General features: G+C 49.2%; 1 protein-coding gene across 1 annotated transcript in view; it reads right to left on the bottom strand.

Annotated features, from left to right (window-relative positions):
- Window positions 1-24,398, bottom strand: part of CAPZB (capping actin protein of muscle Z-line subunit beta) — a 58,644-nt gene that overhangs the window by 14,424 nt on the left and 19,822 nt on the right. The window contains exons 2-4 of the mRNA XM_088529495.1: window positions 21,516-21,605; window positions 10,187-10,308; window positions 6,093-6,206 (exon numbers count right to left, since the gene is read on the bottom strand). Coding sequence (XP_088385621.1) covers window positions 6,093-6,206; window positions 10,187-10,308; window positions 21,516-21,605 — 326 coding nt within the window. The remainder of the gene's footprint in view (window positions 1-6,092; window positions 6,207-10,186; window positions 10,309-21,515; window positions 21,606-24,398) is intronic.

Here is a 24,398-nt window from a genome sequence, read left to right as displayed (position 1 = left end):
TTCTCCTTGCCATCCAGGCACTCTTGGCTGGTGGAACCTAATGATCAAATCCCTCTGCAGAAGTCATGCTTAGGAGGGGAAAAGATGGCACGTATTACGTCCTACAGAGTAAATATATACATCTAAATTTAAAATGCATATATCTGTGAGATACGATGATGTAAATTCCGGAAAACACAAGTAGGTGTTTTTAGTGCTAAGCAAACCACAAACTCCAAACCATGATGAACTTAACAATTTTGCCCCATTTTTCATGGCAACAGCCCCTTTTGAAGGGCCGAGAGCCTTCCCCGGAGCTGCAGGACGCCGCCGCAGCACCAGCGCCCATCTCCCCGCAGAAGCTCCCTGTCCCCTGCCTTCAGGTCTCATGTAATTCCATAGGAACCCCGGGTAAAACCTCCTCCTCTGCTGAAAATTGGTGACTGGGAGCGTAAGAATGCGGTCGTACAGCGACACTCCACAATGAAGCACCGAAAAAGAGAAAAGAATGAAACGGAGACGGAAAGCTAAGTTAGCGTGCACAGTATGCTCCATTTTTCCCTCTTTCCTAATAAGTTTGCTCCGGTCTGTGCACTGCATTCCAGCAGCTTCTCTCACAACCCCTTCCTGAGCTTCAAGCTGGCTATGGGCAAGTTTACGAAGGGCCCCCCATCCTGCTCTTAAGCCCAAGCAGTTTCCTTGGGAAAACACCACTGTTCCGACCTTCAGGCACGCCGGCGTCTCCGGCCGTCTTCCAAGGCCTCCTCCTCCTCCTCCCGGCCGCTCCTCCATGAGCTAATCCCGCTGTCCCACCCTGTTGCGCGCAGCCGTCGCCAGCCCGCCGTGGAAAGTCGGGTTTCCTTAGCGCTGGGACGCACAACAAACGCATCTGGCTTCAATCTGCAGGGCCCTCGCTGCGCAAACCGCAGCGGCCAGCGTGCCCGGAGAAAGCAGCGCGAAGGGCCGGGAACCGGTAACGAGGAGCACCGAGCTAATGGCAACGAGGGCATCCAAAGCCTCGCGCCGCGTTCTCCGTTTCGGAAACGCGGCTGGCGCGCTCCGCGTTGCAGCGCGGACGCCGCGGTGCTGCTCCCGCTGCTGCTCCCGCGGCCTGCGCGGTGCCAACCGCACCATCCGCGTTCCCTCCACGGAGCGAATCCAAGGGGGCCAAACCCAGCAGCTGCCCTGCCAGGAAGGCCAAGTGCTTGCCCAGGTCAAGGGACACACGATGCCAGAGACGCACGCACGCAGGCAGGGAGATGGCGGGTTGCAAATACAGCCTCTCATAGAATCATAGAATGCTTAGGGTTGGAAGGGACCTCTAGAGATCATCTAGTCCAACCCCCTGCACACGCAGGGACACCTAGAGCACGTGGCACAGGGCTGCATCCAAGCGGGTTTTGAAGATCTCCAGAGAAGGAGACTCCACAACCTCTCTGGGCAGCCTGTTCCAGTGCTCTGGCACCCTCACTGTTAAGAAATTTTTCCTTAAGTTCCTATGGAATTTTTGATGTTTCAGTTTCCGGCCATTTCCTCTAGTCCTATCAGTGGCCACCACTGAAAAGAGACCATCCCCGTCCTCTGCACTCCCTCCCTTGAGGTATTTATATACACTGATTAGATCCCCTCTCAGCCTTCTCTTCTCCAGGCTGAACAGGCCCAGCTCCCTCAGCCTCTCCTCACAGGGCAGATGTTCCAGGCCCCTGATCATCCTTGTAGCCCTGCGCTGGACTCTCTCCAGCAGCTCCACATCCCTCTTGTACTGTGTCTCCCTGTAAAAGACAATTTCCAAGGACAGCACAGGGAGATGTGCAGGTTTTGCACATCAAGATGAGTGGACGAAGGCTGGAAACCAAGGTGGTTCATGTACACGGTGCAAAACAGAGAAAAAAGGTGAAAACAGCTAGAAAGGGGAAAAGCAGCTCACAGGGCTGCTTGGTGGCAGGGACAACGGTGCCCACTTTGGTGGCCAAGAGCCAGAGTTGAGGCAAGAGGAGCCTGTTCAGCACTGGGCTGTCTCGGGGATGTCGCAGCACAGACAGCCAGCAACGCCTCTGCACTAGGAGGCTCCCGGAGCTCCCGATTCCCAGGGGAACATCGTGCCATAGACAGCGGCAGCCCTTCCCCTGGGGCGGCTGCAGGCAGGGCCACGGCGCGCCGGGCACGGGCATTGCTGAGGTGGCCACTGACACGAGCCCCCAGCTCCGCTTTGGCCACAATCCCAGCCCCAAACTCAATAACAGCAGGATTACACGCAGTGAAGACATATTCCAAGAGGTCAATCCTCCTCCAGACCTCCTTCTCTTCCTAGGAATTTCCTTGTCCAGAGCCTTAATACAACCATTTTGAAAACGGATCGACTCGAAAACAAAGCTAGAAGGGGAAGATCAAGGCTCTTTGGCTTACTCTGCGGAAGGAATTCAAAACCTTAATCAACAAATATATTTTCAGAAGCAGGATGATTCAGATGAGAATTTTGTCTTTTTTTTAAAGCTATTAAAAATCAAAAGCACAATAAATCCAACTTAACCCAGGAAACGGAGGTAAGAAATAGCCCTCTAAATTTATGCCAGCTTACTAAACTAGTCAAAAGCTGCCACAGCTCATCTTGTTTGTAGAAATATTCACATCCGCAGCATCCTTCCCCGGGGAGGTCTATTTAATCACTTCAGAAACAACTTCTTCCAGACAATAAAGGCCGATTAGATTACTTCATTAAAGGCCTGATTATCTCGTACCCCAAACGACAGAGCACTGAGTCTAAAATAGATAGATTTAGCCAGGCTCCCTGGTCCTCATTACGCTTTGGTTTCAATCAATTGCACACACCCGTCAAGCACAGGGCGATAAATTACAACCATGTGTTTGAAGAAATTATCTTCACGATATTGGAAGTGCAGAGCCAGGGCTCCAACAGAACGGTGTAAGATGTTAGCCATCCATCTGGGAATAATAATCTCCTGAACAAAAACATACCAGGGCATTAGCTGCAGGCAATGTCTGAGTTAAACCTGGCAGCAGGAGATCAAAATTAAACGGCCGGTTTTGGGGGAGAAAGCTACATGCATTTTCGTAAAGTGGATAACTAGGAAATATGCTGGTTTAACATACTTATTAGAGAGCAAATTTAAACTTGGCATACTTCCTTTTTGACCCGAGTAGAAACCAGAGTGTGCCCAGAAATAAGAGGTGGGTAACCTCTTATATATAGGCATACTTGGGAACAGCTTGCATTAAAACAGGTTCTTGCAAGAAGGAGCTCTGATGGGCAGATCCTGCACCCAGCAAAGGTTTTCCTTGTAAATATTCACGATTTGCAGCAATGCCACGTGATCCTACAAAACTGCTCCAAGCTGGCTTTCCCACTGCACTGGCTCCATACGCGGGCCTGCAAGTTTGGGGGGGACAAAACCCCCAGGCTGGTGACCAGTGAGCACAACTCCGTGCGGGATTCCCTATGGCTGTACACGGATATTCCGCAGGCCGCTTCCCTCAGACACCCCCGCGCAGCCGGCAGCCCCGGGACAGGGCAGAGCGGCGCTGCCGGCTCACGCACGTGGGCGGACGCTCCTGCAGCTCATCCGAGGAACAGTCCGAACGGGAACGGTACGTGGGCCAAACGGGGCTGGCACGAGGGAAAACTGAAAGCGTCTGAAGCTTTGAAAAAAGCCCAAGATGAACTCGGGGAGATATTATCATTTCGTGTGCTCAGAAAGTGAATTAATGCAGCTTTTCTTTGCTTACTTGCCCACAAACTGCTCCAAAAAACTGAGAAGAAATCCTCATTACAGGAAAAAAAGTGTCCAACAGCCTCAGATACTCAAGCACACTAGGGCCTCGTGTTCTCCATGAATTACTGCTGCCTTAGGATTATTTTGATATAATCTGCTGCCTCCCTAGCACAGGCCGTAACAGCGCGGTTCGAGGCCACTTCAGAAATATCCACCCATGAGAGAGAAGGAAGAGAAGGAGAGAACTCCGGCCTTGGATGTGGCAGCCTGGATTCTCACTGTAAAACAAGTCCCATCGAGGCTTATCTACCAAGTAGCATCTTCGCCCGCGACGCCACCTGAAAGTCTAATAGTGCCACAGCTGCTCTACTGGCAGTCACATCTTTTAAGAGGGAACTTGTACAGATTAGACGTGCAGCCTGCAGACAAAGTGCACATCATTACCAGCTAACATCGCTACTAGCAGGTGGATCTGTTAGGAGTCTTCCCAAACGAATCCTAAAAATCCTAATATCAGCAGAAGATGCAGTATTGAAGACTGCCAGCATACTATTTTTTCTTGATTAATACATCAAGATTTTTGAACAAGTCTGAAGTATTTTACAGTGCTACGAAGTCTGTTACCTGCTCTGTAATTTGAACCTACATTTATATTTTCTATTGGAACCGATGCACCAGTCGGTCCATCCCAATTGCTGCAGGCTGGCATCTTTAACAGACATCACATGAACCAGACCTGCCTTTGCACGGGTGCAGATTATTAGTTACCAGCTCTAGCAGAGCATGGAACCTGCAGCCCTGCAATTCCCATTGTGTTCCTGCTACAGCCGTCCCCGCACTCGGACTTCTCCGAAGCGTCGCCTCTAGCAGGCTGGGCACGCTGGAAGATCCAGTCTGATACAAGCCACACTCACTCTCTCCTTTTCCTTCTGCACGTTACATCAAGCTACTACCAAACCACTCGCTGAGCAGGGCTCAGCAGACTCACCCAAGTCAGAGTAACCTGGACTGCACTTGCTTCCTGCACATCAACTTATTTACAAGAGTTATTGCATCTGACCGTGATTTCACAGACATCTGATCAGAGAGGGATTCAAAAAGGCAGCTGCAGTTCCATAAACCTGTTCCTGTGCATTCTCACAGATAAAAACTTGTGGTTCTGGCATGTTTTTCTGCACCAGGGGACTAGCTGCAAACCTCTGCTTGCTGCAAATGCCCAAGTCCATCCTCTCGATATCGCGCTGAGATACATATTAACAACTGTTACGTATAACAAAAGCATCTCTAAAATTAATACACGCAAATAAAGTAAAATTTGATGCTTCTACCTAAAGTGTCACTGTTAAATATTTAGACAGAAAACGTTTACATTGAGGAGAAGAGCTGGTATAAAGCTTTTCTACCTGCAGTTATTAATGCTATAATACTATAAATTCCAACAGTAACACAAACAACATCGCCTAAGGATGTATTTTACCTCCAATTTGGGGCAACATGAAGCAGCAATGAAGTCACTTCACCTTTTTTAAGGTTGTTAGGGGTCTCCAATTAGAGAGCATCAGTTTGCAACAGACTTGTGCTTGTCAGATTAAACAATGGTGTTTTTTCCCATCCAAATGCTGCTTTGGAGACTGCATCTATTTGGGTGAAAGCTAAAGCTGATGTCGGGAGGCCCCAGACATGGATGCAGTGCAAGACCCAGCACAGTCCCACCTTTTAGATGATTCTTTTAGTTGGGAAGTCCCCTGGCCAGTATGCAATTGCACTGGAAATGGACCCTGCCTAACATCTTTCTTACATATGCTCTGTTAATTCCTTTGCTTTATATCTAACAAGACAGGGCCTAAATCATAAGCCCCAGAGAAGGGCCTTTGCAACAGAAGTGCATTACTGCCCACATCGGCTGCCTTTGCGCATACTGGCACGTATCATTTTACAGGAAGGTGGAACCTGCTGCTACTTTCTTTTCTGTTTTTTTTTTTTTGTCTTTTGAGAGAGGCTACAATCTTGAGGGAATGGGGAAGGCAGACGGTTTAAAAATGAACTTAGCCAAGATCAAAGAGAACACAGGTCATTTCAGGACAAAGATACCATTAATCTGCTCAAAGCGGGGAAGGGAGGCAGGAAAGCACTTCAGCGTCTGCCTTGGCAATCAGCTGACAAATGGGGTCATAATTTCTTAATTTCTTTCAGCTCCACTTCGGTGCAGGTTCACCAAGAGCAGAGCAGCTGCTGCCTACCCTTCTTCCTCAGCTACGCACTGGCCCGCCGCTCTCGAAGGCGGCTAGCGACCACGTTTGAGACTCGTGTGTGTGAGACTCGGGCGTGTGGCGGGAGGCAACGAGGGAAAGCAGAGGGCTGTGGGTGGGAGAAGGGACGTACAAGTCTCTGTACTGGTCAAAGGCATTGTTGGCTTCCACCTCCAGCTTGCGCAGGCGGGCGGATGGCATGGCACCGTCTTCCAGGGGAGGGTCGTACTTGTTACTCCACGGCGACCTGCCAAAGACACAAGGGACACAGAGACGTTGAGGTGACGACGGCCAGCGCTGGCAGGGTTGGGAACGGTGGGTCCCACCCGATCCGCGGACGGGAAACTTCCAAAAACAAGGTCAACCTACATCAATCTCACCATGAACAGTCACCTCAAACACGGACAAAAGGGAAGATTACCTGCTTAACTTCACGGTGCTTGGGGGTTGTCCCCTGACTTCAGGTTCCTATTGCACAAACAATCAATCATGCTAGGGTTTGAATTTCTGCTGTTATTTCTTAAATATTCCAAGATGAGGCTTTAGCTGATACATATTAAGCATTTAAATAATTTTTATACAAATACAGATAGATCAGATTTGAGCTAGACACCATCCTCTACTATTCAGGTCCAAGTTCTTCTCTACTATTTTAAAATAAATCTGCTTTTAGCACGTTAGGAAAGCATCTGAACAGTTAATCGTAGAGTTTAAATTTCTACTATAAATTTCCACAGGTGTGAAAGAGATTTGGGGCTCTTAATGAAAGATATGATATTAAAGGCCTAACAGAACCCTCTGTCCAGCTGCTGGAGCCCTGTCCAATTCCCATTCTATAGAGCTGTCTTCCCCTTTTCACCTCCTCCAGGGATAAGCCACCAATATCTATCACTGCTGGCGTAAAGTAACAGCAGCACCAGCCTTTGCTGCTCCCTTCACAGGGCTCCGGTCCGCGGGCGCCAGGCCCTAACGCAGCCCACACGTCAGGGCTCTTTTCCAAGGCCTTTTGTTTCTCGCTGCCCAGAGAGGTACCTAGTTCTGAGATCTGCTTAATGCCACGAACAGGCTCCGCTTCGCCTGGTCTTGGGCTCCCCTCGCCACCTCTGACTCCGAAGGGGCGATCCCGGGGCGGGTTATTCGTTATGTTGCACTCACCTAGGGCACTATTTCTCAGGCAGTCGTTCCTCTTTTAAAACATTTGCTAAAAATCTCAGTTTCTTTGGAGCAGGCAGCTCCAGCAGGCCTCACCTACCACTTCTCCTTAAGCTGGAAGACACCCACAAAACAACCAGCAGCACCTGCGGGAGCGCCAGAGCAAGCCCTGCACAAAGCAGAGCCAAACGCAGAGCACTAACTCACAAACACATCGCTGACCTTTCCCATTGGCAAGTCTGGGAAAATCCAGGCAGGATTTGCACACAGGGCAACGCAGAAGCACACTACTTAGCAGCATTCATACGATGAACGTTTTTTTCTTCCTCTTCTACAAAAAAACCCTAAGATCTGCTGCTTTCTGCACACTCAAAAGTCTTTGTGCTTCTCCAGCAGGCGCAAGGAAATTGGTGAGAAAGGAATCCGTGTAAAAAGAGAAGGTGCAGATGGGTTTCGCTGCTAACATGAGATCACTATAAGAAGGACATGGAGGTGCTGGAGTGTGTCCAGGGAAGGGCAGCGGCGCTGGGGAAGGGCTGGAGCACAGAGCTCACGAGGAGCAGCCGAGGGAGCCGGGGTTATTAGAGAGGAGAGGAGGAGGCTCCGGGGAGACCGGATCGCTCCCTACAACCACCTGGAAGGAGGCTGCAGTGAGGCGGGCTCGGTCTCTTCTCCACAGTAACTAGCGACAGGACAAGAGGAATCGGCCCCACGTTGCACCAGGGGAGGATCAGGTTGGACATCAGGAAGAATTTCTACACGGAAAGAGCGGTCAAGCACTGGAAGGGGCTGCCCGGGGAGGCCTCTGGCAGGGTTTGAGCTCGTGCAGACGAGGCACTCGGGGACGTGGTTTCGCAGGACGGTGTTGAGGGGCTCACACTTGGACTCCATGATCTCAAAGGTCTTTTCCAGTGCAATGAGTCTATGATTCCAGGATTCTTTTGCAGGCTCAGGTAGAGCACTTAGGAGAAGCCAAGTAAGGTACATTTTTCTAGCATGCAGATTGTGGCATTTTCAACCTATTACAGCTGGTGCCAGCAGCAACTTTACGTTGAAAGAAATTCCTAAGATTGCCCCTTTTTTTTTTTGTTCTTTTTTGTAGAAGAGGATTTAGAACACGTTTAAAAGCTTAAAGGGTGGCTATTTGAAGAAAGACAGATGGACAAGAGTGCTTAAATTTCAAAAGTCAGGCCTCTAATTTCCCTAAAAGAGAATGTTTTTTGTTTCAGCTAATGGGTTTCAAACTGTGTTGCTGGCACCAAGCTCCCCATAAGGATTCCATTTAACAGAGTGACCAAACACACTTTGAATGGAAGAAGCCAGAGAAGAAGCAGACATTTTGGAAAGCCCCGTGTAGTCCAGTGCCGTTGGAGACGGCCCACAAACCTGTGTTCCTGCAGGAACAACGTGTTTGAAAGAGGTACAGAAGGCTGCCCCCAAAGCAGTAGCCCGACAGCATGAAGAACTGGAAACTATCAGCCCATGAGGGCCCAAGAGAGACCCCAAAATGCACCTTTTGGACTGATCCATGTTCCAACTTGGGACCAGGACAGCTAAACACCCTAGTGTCTTTTTTTCCAAGCTACCTCTCAAGCTGTAAAGCCTCTCTTAGTGAGGTGCGAACTACAGAACACGGTTCCCAGCAAGGAGCTCGCTCTGCCTTGCTCGTAGAAGCAGCAGGAGCCTCAGCCGTCTCCAAGGTGCTTTGAAAACCTTGGATGAGAGAGCACAAATTCATACTAAAACGCAGAACAAATGCAATTAACAACCTCTCTGATAAGAACGACCCTGAGGTCTTGTTTGAAGCCAAAGTTATCTGGGACATAGAATTTGCCAGGCAGCGAATACTATTTCCTGCGTGTTTTTGCATCTAGCACGTGGCTCTGAAAAACTTATTGGAAATATCAAAGGCTCTTAAAGGCACTTTCAACTCCTCTTATGTTGTGGCCTAATTGATTAAATAACAGCCACTTCCCCACAACGACTTCAAATTTTATGAGGTAGAAATAAGAATGTTGGAAATCAGGCACAGAAGGGGATTAACACGTGCACGTTAGGCTGTTTCTTTCTCTTTTTCTGGTTTTCAAAAACATTTGCTCTGTGCTGAATGAAAGAAAGAATTCACTTCCCAAAACAGAACCAGGGCCAGTCGATCTCAGAAGGAAGCATCACTTCGATCCAGAACACCTGGAACAAGTCCTGAAGAAGATGCTCTTTAATGTCAAGACATTCTGGCTATCCGAGATGAACGAACAAAACGCCTTTTAATATGGCCAGAAATTTTCTAAGCTCTTTTTCTTTTTGAAACCTAAGTCCTGTTTTCTTATAAATTTCACCATCTTTTCAGCAAGAAAGATTGAGCAAATTTCAGAGGCAGGCTTGAAAACTAACCTTAAATAAGCTTGAAAACTAACCTTTGAGAAAGAGCTGCCAAACACACTAATGAAACAGCGGGAGGGGAGTGAGCGCTACCAGCCGTTGCGGGTTGCCCCGGGATTGTTTGCCAAGCGCCTCTTCATGTTTCTGCCCCAGGAGAGACCCCAGCAAACCTGAGAGATACATCTGCTGTCAGCAGCCTGAAGGGGAGTCAGGGAGCGCACGGGGAGCCGCGTCGTGACCTCCGTGAGGAGCGTCGCTCCAAGGACCCCCAGACACCAGCACCTGCCCGAAGGCTGCGGCCGGGTGCGCGGCGCCGGGTGGGAATGAAACTCAGGAGGAAAAACTCTTCCTTTTTTAAGTCAGCTACGAAACGAGGCCTGCTAAAACGCACGCAGCTACTATCGTAGACCTGCCTAGCTCTGACATAAAAGCTTAACGTGCAAATGCTTTTAAAAGGCATCAGGCCTCTTTTTAGAGGGTTCAACCAAGGTCCTGTGTTGGAACAGTGTCCTCAAGAACAGCAGGGAATACTTCACCTTAGAGGTCTTCTCACCCTGGTCCGCTGCAATAGAGGATGTGCAAAAACCCTCACCAGGGTTTACACAGCGAGGCACAGGCAGACTGCACCCAACGTCAGCACGTAGCCACACTGTGAAGAGAAAACCCATCCAGTCCCTCCTCTGAACGGGAACTCACCTGTAAGAGTCTCCATCTCTGTTGTAGTCACACAATAGATAGTCTTTTCCCACCACCTTATCCCGAGCAATCTTCAGGGGCTGATCCACGGAGGAGAGGAGATCTTCACAGAGGCTCGGGACCTGTTGGCCATGAGGGAAGGGAAAAAAAAGGAGGGGAAAGAGGAGGGGAAAATTTAAAATACATTAAAATTAAAGGGTATCTAAGAACAGACTTTGTTATGAACAGCCCACCTCTATCCCCACACCAGGAACCCTGAGTAAAAAAAGCTACACTTAAGTTACAATACCATCCTATGCCCCCGCCTCTAATAATTTCACATTTAATTACCTAACCACTAGTGTGGTCCGGCAATTTTAAATACGTACACTTGTACTGTTAGCTTCTTGCCAAAGACAGCCAGTAAAGTGATTGTTGAGAACTGATGGATAAAAGTAAATATTTATAATGGAGTGGAAACTGGGGAACTGCTAAAAGAATACGCCATCCATACGCTAGAATTTATTTTTCACAAGCTCCCACTCTGGGTAGAGGCTAGAATAGTTTCCAGGCAGCTGGCCAAACATTACCATGCCGCCTAATAAAAATATGTGTGTGCGTGTGAGCATGCGTCCCTATGAAATGAGCCGTCTCCTGCACAGGTAGCTTTGAGCGGGTTCCTAATCCCGGCCGTTCCTGCGCTCCGTGCGGACACGGGCTCCGAGCGTGAGCCCGGCCGGCAGCAGGATGCGCTGCAGAGAGCGGCCGCGCGCTGCAGGGCGAGGGGGCAGCAGGCAGTGCAGTGCAGTGCACACTGCGGCACCACGGGGTCATGTCCATCCTCAACACAGGAATCTGCAACCTCGGGGAAGCCGGGGGAAGGCAAAATGAGCCTAAAAAGCTGCTTTCTGCCCTCCGAACCACTTCGGTGAAGCGGCTGGTGTCATCTCAAGGGGAACCATTGCAACAGGTTAAGGGGTGCAAGCAGCTTCCAAAAGCCGAAGAGCAAATTGGATTAACACACGGGAAGCACAAGGAAAGATCAAACTATCCCAACTCAGTCAACAGCCCACAGGTACCCAGTGATCACGAGAGCAGGGCTCTGGCCAGAACAAGGAGCAGGGCAGCGAGCGCGTACAGAAACCTTCCTCGCAGGAGCTCCCCATCTGGCGCCTGGAGACCTGGCTGGACCCAGGACCATTACACAGGCACTGAATAATAAGAGGAAAGGAAAAAAAGCAGCTTCTAGGAAACTCCTTCCTTCTTCTGAAGCAGATCATTCCAACACTCTGAAGCAGATAATTCAACACTGCGCAGAGCTGGAACCATCCCGAGCATCACGGCACAAGGCGGGCGAGCAGCTGCATCTGCGTTCCCAAGCCCATCTGCTTCCACTTTGCTTCTTCCTTGGCTTCTCAACTCACCACTGATTTTCTTCAGGCCACTGGAGGCGACGGCTCCGGTGCCAGCCACGTCCGAGGAGGCCCCGAGATCCCCATTCCCAGAGCAGAGCGCCCGGCACGGCGCCGCGGGGCTCCACGGACAGGATCCCCGGGCAGAGAAGCGTTAGCCATAAAGAGGGATTCCGAGAAAAGGGCCGTTTTTGCCAGACGCCATTTCTGCCGAATTGATTTGGGAAAAGCCCTCGGGAAAGGGAGCAGCCCAGGTCTCACCGCACAGCTCCTGCGGCTCCAACACACGGACAAGCGTCCTCCAAAGAGCCCCTAGGGTTGAGACACCCAAAGGCTGAAGTCGGCTCCCCTGCAGAACAGCTGCTGTTGGACATCTGGATTTAAGACCCTTACAAAAGCCACGCAGATGAGAAATCCCAGCAAGCCAAGAGAAAGATATTCAAAGAAAAGCACGTTGTGTTTTTATGGAGCAGGGAATTTAATTTCCACGTCGTCCTGATGAACTAAACTTACCTCTGCATCATCACATAATGCAGATGGATGTTAATACAACCACGTCTTCCTTTCCCAAGAGCTGTGTTTGCTCTTAGGAAATAAAAATGAATGTACTATATTACATACTAGATTACACCAAGTACAACGCTATGTACGCTATTTTATATACGTGCTGCCCTTGTTACGGATGCTCCACAGCACTTCATGCTAGATGCTCTGTTCTGTTTCAGTTTTTTTAGCATAAACCAGGGAAGAAACCCCAGGCACCTTCCTAGGGAGAACCAGATTAATTTCAAGAGTGTTATTAAAAAAAAAAAAAAGGAGATATTCCAGCTGCGGAGCGACTTGTGTAATCCTAATTATCAGCAAAACACCCACGGGCACAGTTATCCTGAGAGGAACTTCTGGGCCTTTTACCCCCCCAGGTTTCTCCAGCCATTGCACTTTAAGAACAGGTTTAAGGGATTTACGCCGCTCTTCCCTGCTATGACGCGAAGCCGCTTACAAGGCAAGGGCCGTAATCCAGGAAAACAACCTGTCCTCCAGACCCCTCGGCCACACGCCCACGGGAACACACGATTCCTGCCGAATTTAGGTCCCTGGCAATTCCGAACACGGAACAACAGGATCCTGGGCAGAGCCAGGCTGCCCAGGCTGCTCCATAGAGCAATTCCTGTCCCCAACCTCCTCCACGGGCCGAGCACCAACCTCCCCCAAACGGCTAAACTACCTCTGTGCCTAGCCAGGCTCTTCTATAACTAGGAGTATATAATTAATAAGCAATATAATGTGTAATATAATGAGTAATACTCAGTTGTAGCGGATATTACTCTGTTAGTCATACAGGGTACTTGAACTTCAATTTCTACACAAGAACTTCCCCACCCTCCCAGACCAAATAGTGAAATGCCAAAGCAGTGATTTGATTCAATTTATCACGGAACTATAAATAAGTGTCACTCTGAGACAAACATTGAGTGGTTGTTTTATAAGCACAGAGCGCTCTCCCTCTCCCCTCGCTGCCACGAGGCTTCTCCTCTGACAGCAGCGGAAGGTCAGACACAAACTATAACCCTGACTGCAGAGCTTGCACTAAGGCTCGTCCCTGGGTTACCTGGCTCATAGCAAGTCCAGCCCCAACGCACCCGCATTGCCCCAAACCAGCACCAAAGGGCTATAGAGGAGGCTGCACGTATAGCTGCAGGGAGAGACCACCCTCGCTGCACATGAAAAAAGTGGGAAAAAAAGGAGCAATCCCAAGGGTCTGGATTCAGCTGTTCAACCCAGAAGGGAAGAGCGGGGCCATTCAGGAGCACCGGCCGTGCAACAAGCACCGTGTTCCAGAGGGGTTTTGCCCCCCTCTGAGCTGCACAACCAACATGCAGTACAGGAGCAGAGGGGGGAAGAAAAACCTGAATGAAAATGAGTTCAGCATCTCCTCCCGCATGTTGAACAAGGATGCTGTTGTCTCGTGTAACACTATTCCCCATCACAGTAAGCCAGGTATGTGGACAGTGTTTTAATTAAGTCAACTGCTCTGCTATCAAGACAAATAATCATTTGTGGTGGAGCAGAAACCGTACCCGTTCCGGAGCCGCTCGCCTAATAAACCTCCCTGCATGACTCGCCCTTTGGTCGGGCACTATCTTATCAACTACACTATTGTTTCTGAGTCATTTTCTAAAGATGATTAAATAAACTTCCAAAAAAGCTTTAAGGATACGCAAGAGCAGGAGTTCCCATTTGTTTTGATCATGCTGGTTGAGTTGCATTTAATTCTCCACCTTATCTGGCCTGAACAGGGTTAGTATTTTGGTTTGCTAGCCCTGCAGTTCAAGCACACTAAGGTAATTGAATTTTTTTTTTCTTCTTACAGTATGGGCTAAAATGAACTATGTTTATAACAATCTGCAATGCTGTTAAGTGTGAGCTTATGTGCTTAGAAATACCTGCTTTTCCGTGTTTATCCAGTGGCTGCTTCACGAGCAGAACATGGCACGCTGTGCTAAACGCAGCAAAGCTGAAGACAAAAATTCCCCTTTCCTCAGGAAGGAGGAGGAAGATCTGGTGAGTGTTGTTAGACTCGGTTCAGCCAAGCTTCAAAAGATGAATCCCACAAGCACGCAGACGCATTCGTGTGTCGAATGCATCCATGCCATGCAGGTAGCAGTCACAGGCATGACTTAGCTTTTAAATAAAACTCACATCCAAATAGAAAAAAAAATTAAATACTGGTAAACTCTTAAGACTTTTATTTTCCTTATTTTTAGGGGCAGAAGGGAGATAACTGATGTCATTACAAAAGAGAAAAGAGATTGTCTGGGAAGACCCACCCAAATGCAGAGAGCAGCCCAGACTGCTCAGTTAGGAGGGGTCTGGCTGCTGCCCTCACCCCATCCCGGATCCCTCCCTCGGGCACCCCTCCAGCCTCAGACCTTGCTCTGAGTCATTCCCCAGCCTCCGAATTCCCTGTTCCTGCCCAACAGGGCCGCGGCTCAGTGGATGTTGTGGGCGCTCGGGAAGGGGGCTGGCTCCCCTCGGCGTGGGCCTAGACCCACCAGCAACGACACCCCCGCAATCCACACGATACTAAACCCTCAATTTAACTCCTCCGATGTCCCCGGAAAGACATTCTGCTCCAGTTTTGTTTATTAAATGACATTTAAACTGACTTTTGTGCTCCAGACCAGCTGTAATTCATATTTAACAGCAATGCTCTATCCTGGTATTTGAGCTGAATTCCTGCACAGCAAAGGGCAACCAAAGAGCAACAGGGTTGGAGGGCTGATTTGGCCTCATTAGCAGCCTCACACTGGGATTGATTACTGAGAATTTTTCAATTTGTCTCAAGGACCATATCTAAAAAACTCTGAAATGCGACTGCTCAAAAAAAAAAAAAATCCCCACAGGATCCTTGACACTTTTTGGCACTTTGCAGGATAAAGCAGGGCTTGTGCTCGACGTGGCACTCCGGAGCTCAGCGCGTTACCAACGTGGCCACCTGGCAGCACGACCGGACTGCCCAGCGCCGGGCTAGCAGCCTCCGGGGAAGCTGCTGTATCCCATCAGCAGCCCAGCCCCGGGAGCCATCCCGGCGGATCGGGATCTGGGGAAGTTGGACTATCTGTGTCATTAGCCCAGCTGCTGCCGGTCACATCCAGCCGCAATTAAGGAAAACACAGGGACATTCACTCTCCAGCCCTTTACCATGACATCTCCAGAGTCTACCTTTTCTCCCTGTTTAAAATAGATTTGGGCGAGTTCCTAATTAGACTTCAAGCTAATCAAGTCTCTCCCTTAAAATATTCCCCAAATATTCCATTAGAAAGGCTATTTTTTTAAGGTATTTTGTAACATCAGTAATGCAATGGTAGGAGCCTGGAGAGAAAAGAAAAGACTGCTTACGCTTATAAAAAGAAGGAACAGCGAATATGAAACAAAGAGTGAAGTGGAAATTTATGTAACTTCATGTGAGCAAATGGGGGTGGCTAACTCGGAGCCAAGTGTCACGTTAACGATTTACATACATTAATTGCTATCTCCAGTTACCGTGAAGGCACGCAGAGGTGATCTGCTAGCTGGAAGTGCTCCTGCTCACGCCGCTCCCCGCATGGAAAACTGGCTCTCAGCAGCCACCCGCTTATCCAGAGGACAAGATTCCTGCTCCGCCACCGCTGGAAGCCCGTCCGGGTGCCTGGAGTCGGCTCCGGGCCTGTCGCCCAGGCCGAGCTGTTCCCAAAGGGCTGCAGCTCGAGGGAGCTTCAACCAGAGACCGCGGGGCTGCAAGGCAGCTCTGCTTCCCATTTTCACCAGGTCTGATTTGTTTTTAAGTTACTACTATTTTTTAAAACCTTCTTCCACCCTCCCTATCAGCCATCTGCATCCAATTGTGTTTCATCTTCCTCCTCAATAGAGTGCTGAGGCTTTGGGATGCAAAACACAGTTTCAGTCACATTCTCATGTTCTGCAAGGTCTGTGCCCAAGCGATCCAGCTTTCCTGAGGAGAAATTCTCATCCCTCTGCAGGTTCCACAGGCAGAAAAGAAGCCTGCCAGGAAGCACACTGCCCACATGAAGCAAACTCAGCATTGTTCCACTGTCCCAAAATGTGAACACGTTGGGAAATATTTCTAAATTCATCACTGTGACCTTCTGAAAAGTAGAACACATTCCACTAAAACTTCTGAGCAACTGAAGCACAAGATGAGCAACCTCCCAAATCTTTTAACTGTAAACTGACCCTTGAAAAATAACCGCCCGGCTTCCCGGGCATTGCATTGATGCAGAACTTGAGCTTTACTGACCCTCCCATAGCAGCATGGGCTCGATTCTCTACTTCCACAGAATTGCCATATTTAACACAGAAATAAGAGAAATGGGACTAGGTAGAACATTCCCTAGGCAGGCGATGAGGAATGCCGTGGTTGGGAGCAAAGGCCACCCTTGGGCCAGGCTGCTGGCCCGCGGCTCGAGCCCATTTTACGAGGATGATTCCCTCTTCCCACTTTCTGCCAGCAATTCGATCTCTCCGAGTCAGCTGGATTTTTCATTTCATTTATACATATATACACACATACACATATATATATATAGGCTAACATCCAAATTAAACACTCAGCAGGAATTTCTTATTTGCAGAGGAACCTGCTTCACTTGTGCCAAGACTGGGAGCACATTAACTTCCACAGCCAGGTCAAAGTCAGCAAGAAAGTCTCATCAGAGATCCCTTATTTGCTGCAGCTGGTCCACAAGCACAGCAAATCCCAATGCCCACCTTCCCCTTCCATTCCCTACCTCGCTCCGAGACACATCCATGAAGCTGATGCTCTTGGAAACCCGGAGGTGCCACGCCACATTCCCTCCTCCGCCTTGTTCTCCAGGCTGTCCTTGGGGATCCTCCAGCACTGCCTGAAAGGCTCCAGCTTCTCGGGGCTTCTCTTGGAAAGGGCACAGCTAACAGGGCTCCACTCACCTGCCCAGCCCACGCTGCCTTTCGCAGGAGCCGGGAAGGGCCACACGGGCAGAGCCTACAGCAAGGCCAGGCCCTCCATCATCCCAGGACTCCGGAATCCCCGGGACTCATCTCAGAATCACATGCCATGATGTGTCTCACAGAAAAGCTCTAGGCTTAAGTTCAGGATAGACTGGAAGAACTCCACATTTATGGGATATTTCTGTGGAAGGTGGCACTTATTTCCAGTTGAACAGAACTCCGCTGTCTTCTGGCCAAAGCAAATGGATTTGAAAACCCTTGCAAGAGACAAGGGCTGCTTATTGCAATGAAATCCTCAGAAATCCTGCTTGTCATCGTGCTGTTCCAAGAGGAAGCAGGACAAGGCTTTAGGATTGTCCCCATCTTTTGATACAAGCCATTTGGTCACTCGGAATGACCTCCAGCAGCTTCCTGCCTTGACGCCACCTGAGCTAAAATTGAATCCTGCTCTTCAGTGATACCAGCAGTATTTCCATCCAGAAAACGCCCTCAGCATTCTCCTTCCAGACAAGCTTCATTACCTCTATGGTACGTACGGGATGTCGACAGCCTCTGTCTTCTGGACAAGGCAAAGCAGGAAAGTGAGCTGGTCCCACGCAACACTCAATTAAATCCTCTATTACCATGACAAGTGCTGCAGCCTGGGCTCTCTTGATGCCAACACCGTCTAAAAACCAGTGCAGACCCTTTGGGAACATTCCTCTTACGGGAACTGCATTACTCTGCGGGCCCATCCTACAGCTACACGTGCCAAGGCCTTCAGAAGCGCTAAAAAGGAAATGCCTCTGGTTTCCATCAGTTATTCTTAAAAAGCACATGCCTACCCGAAACTCTGCTCTTTGTAGTATGATTGTGAAATCCCAGGATACCCCCGACAGCCTCCAAATCACCTTTGTGCAACTAAGGACTAATTAAACTCCAAACAGAGCGTTTCGTGCCAAGGCACATTACTAGCACCACGCACCATTTCTTTCAGGCAGGACTTGGGGAGTCCCATGATTGACAAGGTCCCTAATGAACTCTAATTGAAGACTCTGCAGCCTGAAAAAGCAACAAGAGACGTGGCAAAAGGGCAAACCACAAACTGTTTTGCTAATGAATGAAAAGTGTCTGGTCTGATGAGGGCCACTGACCCAAAAATTCTCCTCTTCCTCCCCAGTATTCACTCCATGTTCAAGCTTGGACCCTTTCCCTCGTGAGCTCAGCACTTGGGGGCAGTACCGCAGTCCTGCTCCACATACACACTGGCATCCACATGTTTTTATCAAGAAGCCACAGGACCCGGCTTGATAGAGCACCAAGAGCCTGAGCGAGGGAACTTCAGCACCGTTATCCTTCCCGGCAGGATGACAAGCCTTGAAAGGTGATGGCAGGTTCTCACCCTATTGGTTTTGGAAGCCTTTTTGCATATAAAGTCAGCAAAGTCGTCATCGTCATCTCTGCTCGCTGCATCTTGAAGCCCAGCATGGAACAGCAGTTGCACACACTGCCTGGATGGCAGTTTCCAGCCATCACAGTGAGCCTCTGAAAGGGGAGCAGGGAGCAGCGCAGGAAACAAGCTCCACTTCACCCAGGAGAAACGAGCCGGGCCGCCGGGTCACTCTGCTCCGGCATGGAAGTGCAATGAGGCAGGGAAAGCAAACACAAAGCAAGGGAAGTCACGGTGCCATCTTTTATGATTCTATCACAAATTTAATGAGCCTGCTCGTGCTCGTCATGCCTTTGGAGGCTGACCTCTCACTTCAAACCTCTTTACTGAAAGGGTGACTGAGCACTGGAACAGGTTCCCCAGAAGCTGCAGTCCCCTTTCTTGGCTTTACTCAAAAGCCCTCGGGATGCTGCCTTGAGCAGGGGGAGGAGAGGCTGGACTAGATGCTCTCCAGAGACCCCTTCCAACTTCAACCCTTCTGAGCATCAAGGACGTTATTGTCTCATAACGGTGTAAAGAGCATAAAAACGTCAACTGCCAAAGTCTGCATGAAACTGCCAAAGTCAAAAACTTCATTTCCTCGAACCTGACTCATGATGTTTTTGGAACTACTACAGGTGCTATACTGCTATAGCATCAACTGCTATAGTATCAATGTATACATTGCTTCACCTAACAAGAGCGCAGGTCTTGTGAAGGTCGGAGTGAGCTGCAAGAGAGATCTATGGATGTCTCCGTGACAAAGGAGCCATTCCGGATTCCACGGATGATTCCATCTCCATCCAGAGCAGGGAGCGCAGGCAGCAGAGTGAGAACCACAGACTCAGGAGCGCGGTTCAAACCGCTCTGATTCACATTATGCTTCCAGCAGGAGCAAGAAGCCAGAGCATGTGCTGCCCATGGGAAGCATGGAGAGCACTAATGAGCACCATCCAAAAGGAATTCCAGTGCTTAGAGGTAACCAGCAATTTTCCGAGTCATTAAAAAACCTTATACCAATTACACATAGCCATATGTATAACCATACAATTATACATGCCATAGTTCCCCAAGCAACACATTGTTCCAGATAGTTCTTAGTCTTGCTCAAATCTTCATCTTTGTGCACTCCAAGCTACACCACAAGTCAACTGTCACACACAGTCATCTCAGGTTGTCCTTCCTCCAGCAACAGCCACGAAATGGTGCTTAGGTTGCCAAGAGTCTGAACAGTGCAGATGTAGCCAATTACTAAGTGCTTTCAAGAAAAAGAAATACTACCTTCCTGCACAGGATAATTTCTTCCCTGACCCAGTTTTCTTACCTGTACCTTGACTTATGGAGCTAAAAGCAGTATTCGAGTAGCATTTGATACATTTTAATCAGCCACAGCTTTTTGACCATTGCTCCCAAGCTCACTAACACCAGCTCCAGTATCACGCGGAGAGCCTGCTCCCATCACAGCACCACGAAGCGCACAACAGAAGCGATTCTTATTTTCCTGAGCCATTAAAAGAAAGAGTCTTTGGCAGAGGGGACTCGAGGCATTTCACCAGTTCACTCATGTTCAGCGTGGCTTGTCTGAAGCTTCTCTTGAAGCTTTGTTTCTGCAGGGCTCCAGCTGCTTAAGGAATATGCCGAGAACAGACCGGATCAAATATCGGTTTTGTTGGTCAGGTAGGAAAGGCTTTTCTTTCCCTGCATCCTCGGTGAATTCCTGAGCAGTTCTAAGGATACAAACACTTCACTGAGACTCCATAAATCCGAACAGAGTATTCACTGTGATGTTCTTACACAAAAGGTCCAAGGTCATTCAAGGGAATCCTTTACATATGGATCTGTTCAGCAGCCAAGGAGCCGACCTCCAGACAGAAGGGTCAGCTAAGATTTCACGTGAAGGCTGTGAGTGAAATGAAAGCAGCACATCTTCTGCACACAGACACCACGGAGGGCTCAGGCCCCAAACAAGGGAGAGGTACTAGTTCAAGCAGCTGCGATGTGCAGAACTGCCAGATTTTTAAGGTCCCTCATCAGAAAAGACACCGGGTTTGTCAGCTTCACATGCAAGACTAAGTTCAGACAGCAGAGGAATGCATGGAAAGGTAAGAACAAAGGCTTCATTGAAAGGTCAAAGACCTCTCTGTGTTACCCGTCTGCGAGAGCTGGAAGCTTGGGTTAGGAAGGGGTAACCTCAAGCAACATACCTGCACTGGACAGGGAATTTTCCCCTGCTGCCCACCAAGTACCTTATATCCCCACTCCTACAATGCCCAAAGCTGCTCCAAACACAACTGTCACACGCTGTTTGCAGGGAGAGGTTACACGAACCAGCCCGCCAGGCCGAGGCCAGCTCCGCGCTGCAGAGCAGGGACAGCTGGTGACAGGCACCTGCAGCGCCAGTCCTTACAGGTTCGTTTCCATCACTAACGATTTACGAAAGGAAAGTGTTTTTGTGCACAGGGAGAACCCAGCTGTTAGCACGAGGTCAAACAGGTCTGTTGTTGTTGTTGGCTTTTTCCCCCTTCGGGTATTCACTGGGGAGCCTACCACCACACAGGACATAATTTATAAATAAAGGAACTTGGGTATTCTCCAAAATCTCCATAAATTCTGAAATATTATCTCACGGTCACATCTTTGGAGCACATGTCACAGCACGTCCACAGTACTGACAGTAGAGCAGACGCAGAGGCTGGCGGCCAGATTAGCAGCAGACAATACCCACATACAGGTGTGCATCAAACTTGGGTTGACCACTTCAAATTAGTTTTGCTAACTAGCCTGCAAACTGGTGATCTGTTCATTAAAAAGGTGCTAATGACCATTCATCCAAAGCATGTCCGTGCATAAACTCTAGCATTTGCTGGCGGGCCCAAAATAAATACCTAGATTCCAACCGTGTTTTGGCAGTTGCTCTATTCCTTGCCTGGCCAAAAATCCAGCAGAGAACCCCAGATCATCGCAGCCCAGAGGGGCTTCAGGCCACCTACTTCCAGAACAGGCCTTGGCCACGCTGGCACTGGTTAAAGCGTGCAGTACTCACCAAGTCGATGAGGTCGCTGAGGTTCTTCTCGATCTGCTGGGGAGGCAGCCGCCTCATCAAATCCAAGGCACAATCCAGCTGCTGGTCACTCTGCGGAAACAGCAACAGCCTTTGGTCACAACACATACAGCAGAGCACAGCACGTTCAGCGTGCACAGAGGTAAAACGGCCCGAGCCGCACGGGATTGTGCTCAGCAATCCCTCCAGCAGGAGGGAGGTAGAGCTGCTAACACCAGCTGCTGCGTTAACGCCAAGACACAGCAGGGAAGCTCAGAGCCACTGTCCTCATACTGCAAGAGGCTTCCTGGAGCGGGGAGTTGAGGGCATAGCTTGAAGTGCCTCCAGTTTAACCCCCCGATTCCAACGAGGTGGGTCCTTTCCTCAAAAACTTTCCAACAACAATCCTGTCACATACAGCAAACAGGTTTCCTTTGCAAAGCCCCAAGTCAAGGGTGCAGCTGGAAGGGAGGCAATTCCTTTATAGAGTCTCTAGGTATTTGTCTTCTCTGGAAGACAAGGTATTTGCATGCTTGGCTCTGCACTGCCTCCCTCTGCGGGGAGGGCAGCAGAGAGCCTCACCCACCAAAACCCGACTTCACCGCTGCCTTGTTCTGCATCAACCCACTTACTGCTTCGCACACTGTTTTTTTCCACACTATCTTAACTGTGATCTGCACGGGGGAACCGAAAGTTTCTCCTTCTCAAGCAGTTTTAGTACTTCCTTATTTGTACTGTGCAGCTCTGTTTGAGATAATCAGTAGCCAAGACAAATTCTGTTTCGACACGGAGCTCTCCCCTCCTTCAGCTTTATCAAATACCAGATTGAAACACACACACGATTTGCAGCATTATTTCGATTTGCAGCATTATTTCCTTCTCCCTACAGAACACGAACTAACGCCTGTGAGAAATCAGGGCTTCAATCATTTGGAGAAGCCACAGCAACACACTCCAATAGGGCTTGTTGCAACTGCTCTTATATGCAAGTTTGACAAGAAGAAAAAAAAAAAAAAAAAAAACTTAATTTCAGAGAGAGTGAGTATGTGCATAGCCATTTCCGCAGACACTCGATCAGCTGAACCATGTTCCTGACATACCCTTTAGCTCTACTTCTTGCCAACAGATATAAACGGATACTCTCCTGCAATCCCAACAGTAGCCAAAATCTGCAGCAGCCCCTTTGCTGAACAGGTCACCAGCCAGCAGCAGCAGCAAGTTTGTTTTTGCCGCTTCCCACCTTCCGCTTTTTGTGTTTCACTATTTCTAGCCACCCATACACAACGTGCTTGGCTTTAATGGCTCTGAAAGTTGAATTTTGAAGCCTTCCTTAAACACGAGCAGTTACGTGATTAACTCATTAAATAAAGCAGCACCCACACGCACGCCCTGTGCCAAGGAGAAGCAGGAGGTGCTTCCTGCCATGAGGCTCTACCCCAGCAGAGAAGATGGGAGCAGTTCTCTGTTTGGCAGACATCCATTAGCAAAGGCCCTGCCTGAAGAATTTTACAGCCAGCAAGTTAAGACCGCCTGGCTCAAGGAGATGATTTATTTCTCATCTACTTTATGCTGCGGGACGTCTCCTCAAAAATACCCCAGAAAGGGAGTAGGAATGAGCTCCGGTGCTGCCCCAGTGGGCTGAGGGTGCCAGCCTTGTCCCCTGCTGAAAGCCAGGGGTACGGACACTGCAAGGCTGAAGGTGCCACTGCTGAAGTCGCCACTGCTGCGAGCAAAGGAAGATCTACTGGAGAAGAAAGCAGGTAAAACCCCCATATCCTTCAAATACCCGAGTAACACAGCAAGGAGCTGCTCGGCTACCCCGAGTCTGGAGCGAAGGCTGCTTCTCCTCACCATGCTCATGTACACAAGGGGTGGCTAAGGGCTCACGAAGTCCAAGTGCCCCCTCATTTTTATGACATGTGCAGTAATACCTTTTTTTTTTTTTTTTTTTTTACCCTCTCCAGTAAAGGGATGCCCTGTAAAAGGCAGGTTTCAATGAAGGCCTGCACAGCTGCCTTTTATCACCCACAGAGATGCTGCGGATGTGGCACAGCAGCAGCAAGGAGGGCCACGCAGCTACACTCACGCTAGGGCTCCACCGAGCACTAATACCAAGAGCCTCAACAGCTCTCAGCAAGCTGTTTTTTTTCCCCGTTGGCTGATCCTGCACAGTTGGCAAGGGCAAAAGGAGGAAGCTTCTCCAAACACCGTTCACGAGGGCTCTGGCAAATCACTTCCTCTTACTGGAGCATGCAGGAAACAGCCCTCTTAGAAGAGGCCAGTATTTAACATCAGCTGGAGATGAAATATCAGTCTGTGCTAATAAAGGTGCTATTAAAGCGCTGACAAAAGGGCCTAGCTGCAAGACAAAGGACAAACCCCCACAGCCAGAGACAGCAACGTTTTCTTTCCTTCAAACGTGGCTAAGGGAGAACATTCACTTTTCACTCTTTGATACTCCCTGGTGGCCCGTGACAGCCCAGCTCCAGCAGCCGAGCTCCGGCAGGGATCCTTCCTCCCCAGGATTGTCTTTACCTCCCACCATCCCTTACGTCAAGGGAGGGAAGCTGGCATGCGGCCGCAGGGTCACGTTCCTTGCTCGGGGATCGTGGGAACGCCAGCGGAGTGCTTGGTCCTCCTCTGCCAGCTGGAATTGTTTAACAGGAGCCAGGAAAAACCAGGGAGAGATGATGCTAAAAATCATCATTAAAGTAGTAACCCCAAAATAAGTGCTTTATAGCACGGCAATTTTGAAACAAGCTATACTCTATGAAGCAACAGCTTCACTTGCTGCATTTTATGCATTAATCACTTGGGCTAATCAGTTTCATAGCAATATATTAAATAGCAGCTGTAGAAAAAAAATATATGAACAGAACTGTTTAA

The sequence above is a fragment of the Tinamus guttatus genome, unplaced genomic scaffold (assembly GCF_059628265.1).
Source record: "Tinamus guttatus ecotype Peru unplaced genomic scaffold, ASM5962826v1 Tinamus_guttatus_pri_ptg000332l, whole genome shotgun sequence".
NCBI classification, from domain to species: domain Eukaryota; kingdom Metazoa; phylum Chordata; class Aves; order Tinamiformes; family Tinamidae; genus Tinamus; species Tinamus guttatus.
This window is presented reverse-complemented; position numbering and strand designations above follow the sequence as displayed.